The sequence below is a fragment of the Patagioenas fasciata genome, chromosome Z (genome assembly GCF_037038585.1).
Source record: "Patagioenas fasciata isolate bPatFas1 chromosome Z, bPatFas1.hap1, whole genome shotgun sequence".
In the NCBI taxonomy this organism is placed as follows: Eukaryota; Metazoa; Chordata; class Aves; order Columbiformes; family Columbidae; genus Patagioenas; species Patagioenas fasciata.
The window spans coordinates 24,235,952-24,249,273 of record NC_092560.1 but is presented as its reverse complement, the minus strand read 5'-3'; the positions used below and the strand labels follow the sequence as shown (position 1 = coordinate 24,249,273).

At 36.5% G+C, this 13,322-nt stretch overlaps 1 protein-coding gene across 3 annotated transcripts in view; it reads left to right on the top strand.

Annotated features, from left to right (window-relative positions):
* Nucleotides 1-13,322, top strand: part of UHRF2 (ubiquitin like with PHD and ring finger domains 2) — a 91,474-nt gene that overhangs the window by 10,876 nt on the left and 67,276 nt on the right. For all 3 annotated transcript variants that reach the window (XM_071802543.1, XM_065861008.2, XM_065861007.2), the window contains exons 2-3: nt 4,293-4,535; nt 8,422-8,684. In XM_071802543.1, the coding sequence (XP_071658644.1) occupies nt 4,293-4,535; nt 8,422-8,684 (506 nt within the window). The remainder of the gene's footprint in view (nt 1-4,292; nt 4,536-8,421; nt 8,685-13,322) is intronic.

Genomic DNA, 13,322 nt, shown 5'->3' with positions numbered 1-13,322 from the left:
TTCTCCTACCAAGTGATACTAGATAGGTATCAATTCCAGTATTGCATTGCTGCAGCCACTCTTGTGTAGTAATGTAAGCACAGTGTTGTCTTACCTTTATGTATTTATAGCAACCTTCTCTAGAAGTATTCTGAAACTGATAGTGTCTGTAACGTGTGATCTGTGAAAATACATTTGAAGGTTGTAATCTATTTCTCTACTTAATGGATATTTAGTATAATGAGTGTTAGATACAGTAAATCTAGCTGCTCTTTAGTTTAACTTCATTCAGAATATGTTAATGAAGCCTTAAAGCTTTTGAAGTATGCCAGTCATTAAGAGGAAGAAAAACTGAAAGTGAAATCTGCTGCTAAGGAAATAAAAGCATATTTTGAAAATGACAGTAGGATCAGAAGAGGCAGCAAGATTTTGTAAATGAAATTTCCTGTTCAGTTATTTTTGCTTTAGTACATGTTCTAATCACCTATTAAGAAATCATAACTGACTTGAATGAGATACAGCTTGATTATCTGGTACTTTCCTGATTGCTTTTGTTTCTGGTTTGCATACATAAACTTATGAATGATAAGCATCCCTAAATGCTTAGTGAATCATTAAGTAAACATGTAATGTTTCTTTCTTTAATATGCTGTCCAGGCAAATATATCCTCAGGGAATCTCCTTGGTATCTTTATGGAGGAGAATGAGATGAAATTTTTTATATATTTATATAGGTAATTATTGTTAGAAGTGAACATACATTAAAGCTGAGAGGGAAACTGGTCAGCACTTACTCCCACAAATTGCCAGATTGCTTTAGATGAAATTTTCTTCCTTTCCGAGTTGAATATTTAACTTGTCTGTGAGGTTATTTGGGACCCAATTCATTAATGCCTTCATGAATTTTGATGACATAGTAAGGCAGTGTTTGCTGGAAAACAAGAGGTGTGGGTCTGTGGGGTGGGGGGTGGGGAGGGTGGTGGTGTTTGGTTGTGGATTGTTTTATTTTTTTTTGTGAGGTCTTTTTGTGTGGTTCTTTTGGCTAAGAAATTCTGTATTCCAGGGTGAATTTTAAAAGCTAGCTGTCTGTAGAAAGGAAGGTATCACACTTTTTCTTCTACTGCTTATTGTTATCCAGACATAGTGGTAGATCCTGAATTTTCTGTGTCTGATACTGTTTAAATAATATAATTTGAAAAGTCATCGTAGAGTCCTTGGCCAACTTGGAACAGAATAAGAGATATTAGTCTTTCTGGAGGGACATGTACACTGTAAAGTGATGTGCTGCATTACTTCTTTTTAATCTAGCAGTCTGTGAGGTTATAGCCTTACTGCCCAAGTTTCCTTGACTTCTTTGATTCTTATGAAGGATTAGGTAGTAATAGGTATTCTGTGCATCATGATGGCTGTATGTAGCATTAGAGAAGGCTTCTTCCTACTAAAGGCCTAGCCTAGGTATGTCTTGCTTTCAAATATTAAATATGACTATTCCTGGACATATTACTTTTTAAAATATTATTCTTTTTTCTTCTTCTTTTTACTTTTTTTTTTTTCTTTTTCCACTTGCTAATAGAGATAATTCAGTTGTGGACTAGAGATATAACTTATTCTGTGGTCATAACTGATGAAGAGGTGGCAAAGACTAGAGACAGGGTATTTTTTCATTGAGTGTTAACACTGGTTACCTAGCTATGGTAGGTAATTCAGGCTTTAAACTTTAAACTGCAGTACCACAAAATGCTTTTCTGTCAGCCTGCAAATGCTAAGTCCTGAGAGAAAAGAAACTGTAACAGTAGTTCTTTGCTTTCACTGTTTGTTTTGTAGATACCTTCAGCCTACCAGGAGCAAAATTATCCTTTCTTCTCCACTGTGTTAGCTTTCAGAAGATTTCCTCATGCCATAGGATCCTGGAAATTGTACACTGGAACCTCTGCCACATCTTGTCCAGTCCAGTTCAAATAAAAAACAGAGCAAAGCTATGTTGACTCCTATAACATTCCATTTATTTACTGTTTCGGAAATGATCTATTTTGCAGATTTAATACTGAATTTTTTAAAACACTGCAAAAAAAAAAAATCACTTGTTGGGGGATTACATTGTCAAAGTGAGCCCAGAATAGTGCTCAGAAGCAATAGCAGCTTCAGAAATATAGATCTTTCTTCCTTCTCCCCTTCCTAACGGATTATTGCAGGGTGATTATTTGCCTTTGGTTTGGGTTTATTTGTACCTGAAATTCAAGAATGGCTGTTTTTAAAATTTTGGTGATCTTAGCAGTGAAAATATGAGCATCTTGTGATGTGAAAAGCCCCCAGATCTGGATTGTCATAGGGTTGCAAGAGCACTTCTGTTCCCTTCGTTAGAGAGCTGTCAAAAGTGTAGGAATGCATGATGTGGTGGGACAGGAAAGGTTGCTTAAACTCATTTAAGTATCTTGCTGCTCAGTATGAAGCCGTAACGTAAAGCTTCAGGCATATGAGGCAGTGTTGGTAGTCACCTCTAGAATAACAGTTGCTGGGGACTTCATTACTGTTTTATCTGCGGCACATTGAACTGGTTTGAAAATGGTCAGCTGAACAAGGTTCATTCCCCCAGCTGTTGACTAGACAGCTGGGTCAGCTTCACTTCTGTTGAAACAAACTGTGATTACTCCTGTTTACACATCCCAGCTGTGAAAATTGTAGTTATCAGCAGTAAGGAGAGTAATTCTTTTTTACACATATCTGAAATTAACGGAATAACAACTGATTCATTTCCCGAGTGTCAGCTCATGTCCATAGCTGTCTTTTGTCCTTTAGTGTTTTTTTGAAAAAGCAGAGGGGATGAAGGAGGAAACTTGTATTCATTTGAATGTTACAGAAAACTGTATTAGTGAGAAGCTGTAGAAGTCTTTCCCACTTCTTTTTTTTTTTTTTTTTTGTTCTTTCCTGCTCTCTACTTTTTTCTGTTGGAATGATACTGCCCATAAGCTTATGAAAACAGATCTGTTTGAAAAGACTCCTGAAATAGTGATTTTGAAAATAGTGCCCGTTCTGGAAAGAGGTCAGGTAACTTTTGTTGTAGAATTAGTTTGGAAACCAGTGGGAGTTTTTTAGTCATTCATGTTTCTCTCCCACTGCAACATGAAGTAAAATGTAACTAATCAAATCATAGTTTTGATGTCCCAAAGCAATGCCTTACACTATCAGGTAAATTAAATCAAAGATGCTGTAGATAAGAGTGTTTAACTGAGCAAAGCTGCAGTAGTCACTACTCCCTGTTTTTCTTCTCTCCTGTAATACAAATTGATGTTTTTCAGTGTGAGTTTCTTAGCTTAATTGCAGGTAGGTGAGATCATCAGGTAAAATAAAAATGATAACAGGTATCTTAAAGTTGTGCAGAGTAGGGCCCAGAATAACATTTTGTAACTCTGTGCTGTATATGATTTAAAAGTCTATTTATATTCTGGTGTTCTGCTGGATCCGATTGCGTCTGGAATACAGTGGAGCCTGATGCAGGAAGCTATTTGAGGGAGTGCTACAATGTTACGCAGTGGCTTTAAAACTAGCTGATTAAAAGACTTGTTTTCTGTGAGTAATCTTGTTTTGATCTTGGCACGGGGGAGTGGGGAACAGGGAACCTGGCTAAATCTGGAATAAAAATATTTTTGAATGCTTTCAATTTAGGAGATGTTCTTTCATAAAATTGAAGGTCCAGTATGTGTTTTTGGTGTTTCTTGCCTCTCAGTGGAGTTGCTCTTGCACAGTACTTTCAGGTCTTACAGTTTGGTAAATTGAGTTTTATGTATGTGTGATTTTTTTTTTTTTTTATGTATAGTTGTTTTATTTAGAAAATAAGTCTCCAAATATTAGGGAAGTTAACAGGTACTGCCTTACTTTCTAGAAAAGATTGAGAAAAAGTGAATTTTGAAATGACAATAATTGTGTACATTTCAGATACATAAATTTAAAAATTCTCACATATATTTATAGTTTTTGTCTATGTCATGTAAGTGACAACAGAAGAGTCTGCCTGTGTTTTGATAAGAAACGTGAGAAAATCACTGCATTATCTTGTATGTTGATGCACAGTTAAAAGGTCTGAAGTCTGTATAGATGTCTGTCTCTAAGCCTTTAAGTGCTTTTCATTGGATGAAATCACGACTGCAGGTAACTTGATGAGAGTTTGGTTTTGCATGTACTCAAGACATTGGCTTTTATTTACCTGAAATACTTGGCTTGCCTCTTGTGGTCTGTAATTGTCTGTAAAAGGAAGATTTGGAAACTACTTACATACCTCAAGGTAGAATTTTACAAGTATACTTTTCTTTTGGCAGCTAGAAGATGGACACACTTTATTTGACTACAATGTTGGACTAAATGATATAGTTCAGCTTTTGATACGTTCTGAATCTGAAGCTCCTACCACTGCTTCTGTGACAGATCAGGATGGAGAAGTCAGTCCCTGTGCTGTTTCCAATTGCAAGAACAAAGTCAAAAAAACAAATAGTGGTTCACCCAGTCAACCATCTACATCATCTCGCTCATTTCTCATTGATCCTGGCATTGGATTGTACAAGGTATGTCCTAACTGTAAAAGCTGGAAACTTGCCTCACACTTGTGGGTTTAATTTTATTGTTAAAAAAGTTCGTTGTTTTATTGTAAAATGTGTGTATCCTAATTGCTTTCTTTCGTGTTTTGACATAATTCCCTGATTTGGCACAAGTCAAATTGACTTCACTTAAGCTGACTCTTGCAGGGTCGTTAGAGTGTCTCTGTACCAGGCTCACTGGTGCTGCAGGTTTCGGGAGAGTTCATAAACTCTGGCATGTTGTGTTCTCCAGAACATGTTGTCCATAAAATGTAGAGTATCTGTTCACAGAAAGTACTTTCTGTGAACAGAAGAAGCTAATAAAAAGATCTGTGGAAAAGTGTAGCTTTTCCCCTACTTAATTTTTTTCAGGCTTGCCAAGTAATTGTTTTAATGCTAATGTTTCAGTGCTGCATTAGATAAACCATGGAAAAATACAATTTCTTTAAATTGTATGTGATATAATGATTGTTATTTTATTATAGGTAGTTTTGGGGTTTTTGGGGGGGAGTCGCATGTAACATATTTATTGTTAGGTTTGTACCTCATTGCTTTTTATTCAAGGGTGTTCTGTAGGATTACACCAGAGTACTGGAAGTTTGCATTAAACAGAAAAGGGGCAGTTTCCATATTGCTAGCTCATTGGATATTTACTAGGATGTGTATATGTGGGAAGTGGTAGCATTTTACCTTCTGTTTGGGTGTTTCTCTTAGGTAGGAAATATCCTTAACAGTAATTCTTTTGCTAGAAGCTGTCTAAAATTACAAAGAAGGAAAAGAAAAGAAGGCTGGGGCTGCCATACATATGCAGTTAATTTCACTTGCACAAACACTGTTATTTAGACCTGTTGTCCTGATGGGAAGCTATCTTAGTTTCATGTGGAATGTTACTTAATGTTTCTGGTATTAAGGACAAGTGTTAAGTTACCGTACATTCCTGTAGCACTCTGTGTCGTGAGTTTTATTCGTTCCCTGAGGAGCTGGGCAATCAAAAAATTAGTAGCTTGAACATGGAAACACAAGCTTGTGTGCTATGTGCTACCTTTTTTTTTTTTCCCCTTTTGTCTTCATTTATTAGAGTGGGGGAAAACCTCCAGTTCTTCAGTTCTGATGCTGTACAATAACTAATCAGTGGGTGTAAAAGATAATGCAAGAAAGGATGAGAACAACACTGTGGAGAGGGGAAGCTGCAGAAGATCAGTTGATCAAGGAAAGGAGTATTAAAATGCATATTTTCAAGAATATTAAAAGCCTATATCAGGTAGTCTCTTGGCTGTTTTATTCAAGATTGGAGCAGAAAATAGAACAGGGAATGGTGATATTGGCAAACATACTCAAGGAAACCTATTCTCTTGAGTCAGCTGGAATTTTTGCGATCCCCAGTACAATTTTTTCTGTCTGAGGAAAGTCTTCTGTCTTACTGGATCCACATCTAGATTAGACTTAAAAAGATACCTGTTACTTACGCCATGTTATGAACAGTCTCAGCGGCTGGGTGCTCCTTTCTCTCATTTCAGCTACTGAAAGGAAAGGTAGCCAGTATGTAACCTGTAATTAAAAAAAAAAAAAAAAGTGGTGCAGTTGATATTGGAAATAATATTAATTAAATTATTGTTAGATGGTGAAAATAGTGATTTAAACAGATTTCCTACATGTGGTCATTTTATAATATGCAAATCAGAATGCTTTAGTTTGTTTTATATTCCAGTTGTATCTGACATCTGGTATTTATGTGGTCTCTGAAGAACTAATGGTGGGTCAAATTATGTTCAACTCCTGTTCCTTGTTACCAAGACTGGGAATTGTTACTGGTGTCTGGTTTAAGACCTGGGAGTCCATATGTGAAGGACTCCACCTTGGCTAAGCAGGGTACCCGTGCTTGATCTCCAATTCTAAAAGGAGGAATAAAAGATTACAAGAGCGGAGTTACGGTAACACTCATTAGGCATATAGGAATGATGTTAGGAAAAACAAAGCTTATTCAGAAGCATGCGCATTTCCCTTTCTGATTCTCACACATTGTTCCTAACTTCATCCAAAAATCTCTGGCAGTAGTAAAAACATTTTAGGTGAGAACTCTTAACTACCTTAGAATAGAAAACACACAAACCAAGTTGGTAATTAAAATCAGAATTGGTTTAATACTTTACAAAGATGTAGTAATAACCCAGCTCTTAAACCAGACATCAGTAATATGAAAATGTTGTCTGATGTTCCTCAATGGTCTGTGGTAATAATTATTTTCCTTAATTCTCTGCAAGGGTGGCAAGACTGTTATGTAAGTATGTGCATCAAATTATGGAAAGATGCATTAGAAAATAATGATTAGGGAGTTTGCACTGATTTATTTTTTAAATTTCTTTTTGTTCTGGATCTGATGATGCTTTTTGACTTGGCTAACATGGCTTCTCTGGCACTTCCATAAGTGGTCATAAGAAGCAGCAGCACATGGGGGAATCCTTAGTCGTGTGTGTCTTGCTCAGCTGTGTCTTTGAGAGGAGGAACTAAACAAGCGCTTTGAGCTACAACTAATTCAAACACATATGGTTGTGTAGGGTTGCCTTTGTGAGAGTTCCTTCTAGGAGTGCCAGAAAGCACTGTTTATATTTAAAATAGATTGACAGGTTTAAAATAAGGCCGTCCTCTGATTTGTTTGTTATGTGTTTGAAGTTTTAATCCTGGTAAAAAGCTGTAGTTTACTGTAAGTTGTAAGAATAAAAATCAAGAAATACATGTTGATCTTTTACATGGGAGGAAAAATAAAGGGTTGGGTTTTGAAGGGCATTTTAAGAAGGTGAATGAAAACAGTAAAATACAAAGTACTGCGTTCTTGGGATAAACTTTTTTAGCTCACACGGTTGTCAGTTGCACTTTCAGATACCTTAGGACTGGTTCACTCTAAATACGGAAAGTATTGAGCATGTTTTTTGGCATGGTTCTGTGAAAATGCAATAAGATTGTTCAGTTTATAGATGCTAGCCTTTGGGACTGAGTAAGTATCTGTCTGCCACTATGTTGGTACATGGCAAATGGTGTAGCTTAAACCATATAGGTACATATATATATATGTTTATATTGTTTATTATAGATATTTTCTATGGTATAGCTGTGAAGTAGTTAGTTCTGTTGTAGCCATTTTTTTATACTTGTTCTTGAAATATTTTTTTCAGTGTTCTCAGAATTATTGAAGGAACATCTGCTTAATTAGCTGAAGACTTGAGAATATGAAACATGATTTAGAATAGTGAAGTGGTTTGTTTGCTTAATACCAGTATTATTGTGAGTACAGAAGGGAGAAATTCTGGAAGATAGTTCCATTTCTTACACTCATAAGATTTTGGCTAACTGTGGTGCCAGCCTTGTTAGATTGGTTTCCTCCCTCTGTCTTCTTGAATCTTGAAGGATTAAAAAAAATCTTGCAGGCCAGAAAGTTAGGAGGTTAAATGATAACTCCAAGTTGGAGGTGCAGGAAGGTCTTTAAACCCTTTGGTTGTGAGCCAGTATTTTAATGATATGTGTGCTTATTTTAGCCATAAAAAACAATTGCTGAAGCAAGAGAAAAGGATAATGAAAGAGATGAAGCTAACTTTCAGATTTGGGGGAGGGGGAAGTAATCTAGCATTGCTTTTTAAAATTACTTACAGATTATATTAATACCAAATTTTAATGAGGGAGGAGTAGTATAATACTGGAAGTGCAACATATTAATGACTGCATGTGACTTGAACTTGCTGAAGCTCAAGTAGTTACTAGAGTTGATTGTTTTTCTGATAACAAAGTTAAGCACTAGCATAGTAAGTTGTCTTATTTATTTTATTTTCTTAATTGATATTGTATAAAATAAGGATAAATTCATTGTTGATTTTCCTCTTAGATAAACGAATTGGTGGATGCCCGTGATATCAGCATTGGAGCCTGGTTTGAAGCTCATATAGAAAATGTTACACGAGCAACGAAGGGACATAAGAATGGTAAAGCTCAAGGAAAAAGTGGTAACACTCACAAAAGGACTAATGGAAACATAAGTCAAGATCATTCTAGAGAAAATGCAAATAATTTGGACAGTACACCATCAACTTCTTATTCGGACTGTATGGACACTGATGAAGAAGCTATTTATCATATCAAGTACGATGAGTAAGTGCTCCTGATACTATTTTGAGGACATCACATATTGTTATTTGGTTTGTATAAACCAAGAATTTCTTGAAGAAGCTTGGAATCAAAGAAAGCAAGTTCAATATTGCAATCAAGAAAAAAAAAATATTAAAAAACATATAACACTTTTCAGTTGGATATAGTGAATCTTTTGAAAAGAACAATATTTTTCATGCCTAAATACTTGTCAAGTATTAATTTATTTGTCTTTTGAAAGTTAAAACCCATCCTTCTTATATAAGAAAAAGAAACTATAGAACTGAATTTTTACTGTGGCTTTTTCCAAGTAAAGTATTGTTTTAATTTTTTTAACTATTCCCTGTGTATATTCAATTCCTTTCATTGGAGCTGAAGGAGAACTCTCATGAGACCACATTTTCTTACTTCTTTTGTATGAATTTTATTCCAAATAGAGCAATGATGCACAGAATTGCAGGTCTATACTTGTAGTAAAGGTTTGTCACAGAGAACTTTGTGACTGAGGGCAGGAAGGTGATTCAGATGTGGAGAGAGGACGTGAAGGGTGGGATTGTGCGGGGTTGGTTTGTTTGTTTGTTTTTTCTTGTTTGTTTGTTTCTGTAGTAAAAACAGATTCCAGAGCCTGCTACAAATGAGTGGGAAACCCCAAGTTTGTAGGCTTTTATTACTTATGAACCACTTCTTTGGCACCACTTCATTTGCTTGAGAAATTGGTCTGGATTTTGGGTGGTTTTTTTTCGATAACATCTGTTAAAGCATTAAGTTAAGCTTCTAAACAAATAAAACATGAAATGAGTTGAGAATTTTTAAATTTTGATACTGAGACGAGTAAAAATACTTATTTTGTACAATGTAAGATTAGGGTAGGAAGATGCAAAATATATTCAGTATAAATGTAGATTTAGAGCAGCTATTTCAGCTTCAGTTATTTTAATAAGTAATTGTGAATCTGACTTACATAGAGCGCTTTTTTTTGCTGTTACTAGGAGCAGATATGCTACTTAATGGACTTTTAAAACTCTGAGTTCAGATCATATATCTGCAACTGTAAGTTTTATGCTTAATATTAGAGAATTATAAAGGTGGAATTAGAAAAATATTTCATTGAATATTGCAAGAAATATGTGAAAGTAATTTAGTCATCCAATATCACCAACATGAGAACATTTTGTTTTGAAATTACATATCTATTGTGGTGTGATTTCAAAGACTTGGCTTTAAGATGACTTCATTTTCCAATACTGTGGATGTATTTAAGTTAACCGTGGCAAACATTTGAGAAACAATGTTTGTAACTGTTGCAGTGAAATTATGTTCCTTTTTTATTTTTCATGAGTCGAAAGTACAGAGGTAGAAAATTTTTCACAACAGTTCTGATTTTTCTTTGACATATTCGTGCTAAAGAAGGAAGTTTGACCTCTCTTTATGTGTACTTCAGGATCTAGCTGTTCATTTCAGCAGGTGGAGGGAGTCTTTTTACTGTTACTGTATAGGTATAGCAGTTGAAATTGGTAGCTAGCAAAATTAGGTGATACACAGAAACACGATGTTGCAAGGTAGTCATTGAAGTCACAGTTATTTAACTGATCAGTCTAAGATATTGGAAGTTTAAGCTTTTGGAAAGAAGAACTGTTGGGAGGCTTTCTGGAAAGTGAGACTAGTACATTTATCAGTGATTGGGTTTTTGATGGATGGTACTGACCTTTGTTACAAGTCTTTCAAGGTCTTGGATTTTTTCTCTTAGTGTTACTTAATGTGCATATTCATATGGCAGCTCTGTGTGCACCAACAGCACTCGTGTTTTCATACAATGATGCTTACCTCTTTGGTGTCTGTAGACCACACATGTATCCTGCCACCTGTATGCTTGATGTGGATAAATAAGGAGGTTATGGTGTGTTTTGCTGCACAGTTGTACTCTACATCAGAAATGGTTTCAGGTAATGAATCTCTTCACTAGGGTTCTTCAAATTCCATATTTTACTGCTAGTACTGTCTTCTTCTGCACAGTTAAATTTTCCTGGGTGTTGTGCTCTTTAGGTTTGGACTGTGCATTTTGCTGCTAGATGTACTTGGCATTCTCCAGTCTGTCCTTGCTGTGTTGTTTTGGAGCTCTTTTTGCTTTATCTCCTAAAGAAAATGATTCTCTTGAGTGGCATAATTTCAGCTCTGCCTTGTCTGTAACAGATACATTCTTACAAGACATGAAAACACTTGGTGTTACCTGAAACAGGATAAAAATTGCTTACAAAAGGATGACCGAAGCCTGATGCCTGTGAAGCTGTCAAATTTACTTGAATACATTGGAAGCACTATGTGTCAGAGGTGGACACAGGTCCCCAGCTTCTCAGATTGTTACTGATGCTTGGTTTCCAGACTGATTCTCCTCCTCTGCCTGTTGTATCTATCCAGGCTGGAAAAAAAAAAAAAATCACCAAAAAGGTCACAGTTGCATGATAGGTCACTTGTAGTGCGTTGAATTGGTCTGTTCCAGCCCCTCGACTCTGATCCAAGGCTTCATTGTGATGAACAGTAAATATACTTCACTGGACCACATGTTGTGGCAGACTTAGTTTGACCCCCTGAAAAAAAAAAATTCAAGCAACATCCTTTTTTTTTTTTTTCCCCTCTTGATTACTGGAACAAATTATGCTAATAGCAGTGTTTATGTAGGAGATACTTGAAGTCTGTGTAACACCATCTCAGGTCCAGATTTTCCATCATCATAGGTCCAGTTACTGCAACAAAGTCCTCTAGGGCATGCATGTCTCGCCTCGCTGTCTCCAAAATGCACAGATCCACGTCTTGACTCAGATGAAAGCATGAAACTGTTCTCTCTTTTCTTAGCTCTCCCATGTGTATTCAGACTGTATTCATAGATTCAGGACTGACTTATGTGTTGTTTTACACCATCTTTATGGTTGGACTTGATGATCTTAAGGGTCTCTTCCAACCAAAATGATTCTGTGATTCTGTCTCAGAACCTTGTTGCTGGGGACTTCATCCAGAAGTGAAGCTTCACTTCAGGAATTTTTCTTTTAAGCTGTACTTGGCAGGAAAAGTTCACCTTTAGCCTTAGTCACCTTACTGATTTATACTGAAACACACTTTACTTCAACATTTTTCGGAGTTAGTAAGAAAATCTGTCAAAGCACATAAGAACTAGTTAAAATTTTCAGCCAAAATGTGTCCAGAAATTTTGGTATGTTTAGCCCCCCTCCAACAGTTTCAGTGAGGGATAATGCTGCCCTAGCTAGTGGCTGTATGTAGTCCTGAGGCTATTCATCAAAGAGGCTGGCTCTGTACTGACTCTGAAAGTAGTCAGAACAGCATCAACAGATCTGATGTTCACCTTGTCTTGGTTTTCTAGCTGGAAATATTTGACAGTCCCATCAATTGAAGAATCCAATCAATCATTAATTCTTTCTCAACAAGGTAACTTTTAGGTCAGTATATTCTCCTAAGAACAGCAGTTCTTGAAGGATGAAGCAGTACTTGCCCTTCTCTTAAAGTGAGAAAGCTGGGTGCTGCTAGATTTGCATATCACAAGTCCTGCACGAACACATTGTTTTGCAGTTTTCGGTTTGGTAAAACTCACTCACTTCTAATCCCTCTGGGAGGCTGAGTTTTCATTTGTTTCTCTCTTCTTTACACTTCTTGTTTAAATAGTGTAGTTACAGTGAATGTGAAGGTGAAAATACAGCAAAGCTCTTCTAGAAAAGAGTACAATTAAGAGAAATTTAACTTCCTGGGCAAGAGCTTAGTTATTGTAATTTCAAAGGGGTAACCAACTGCCTTATGGCTAAACAAAGCTCTCCTGCCAGCTGTGACTGCTACAGATAGGAGATACTATTAGGCTGGTGAAAAAGTAATTGTGGTTTCGGACCATTGATTTTATATCATTATAACTAGGCTCAAACACATCTTTATTAATCAAAATAGGAACCTTTACAGTCAACACATTTTTGCCAAAGAGAAATAAGTTTTTTTCTTCTGGTAGCCTAAAAATCTGTGCTTCGGGATTCAGTGAACTCTTGGAAAGCATTTCTTGCATCCTGCTGGTTGTGGAGGTGTTTTCTCTGCAAAAAGTTGAGATGCTTGAAGAAGTGGTAGTTGGCAAGAAGTCAGGTGAATATGGTGGATGAGGCAAAACTCTGTAGCCCAATTTGTTCAACTTTTGAAGGGCTGGTTGTGTGACGTGTGGTCAGGTGTTGTGGAGAAGAATCCGGCCCCTTCTGTTGCCCAGTGCCGTCTGCAGGTGTTGCAGATTTCAGTGCATCTCATCGATTTGCTGAGCATGCTTCTCAGATGGAATGGTTGCGCTGGGATTCAGAAAGCTGTAGTGGATCAGACCAGCAGCAGACCATCAAACAGTGACCATGACCTTTTTTGGGTGCAAGTTTGGCTTTGGGAAGTGCTTTGGAGGTTCTTCTTTGTCCACCCACTGAGCTGATCGTCACCCGTTGTCAAATAAAATCCACTTTTTGTCACACGTCACAATCCGATTGAGAAATGTTTTGTCGTTATTGCACAGAATAAGAGAAGGTGACACTTCAAAACAATATTTTTTTTTTTTTTTTTAATCAGCTCATGAGGCACCCACTTATTGAGGTTTTTCACCTTTCCAATTCGCTTCAA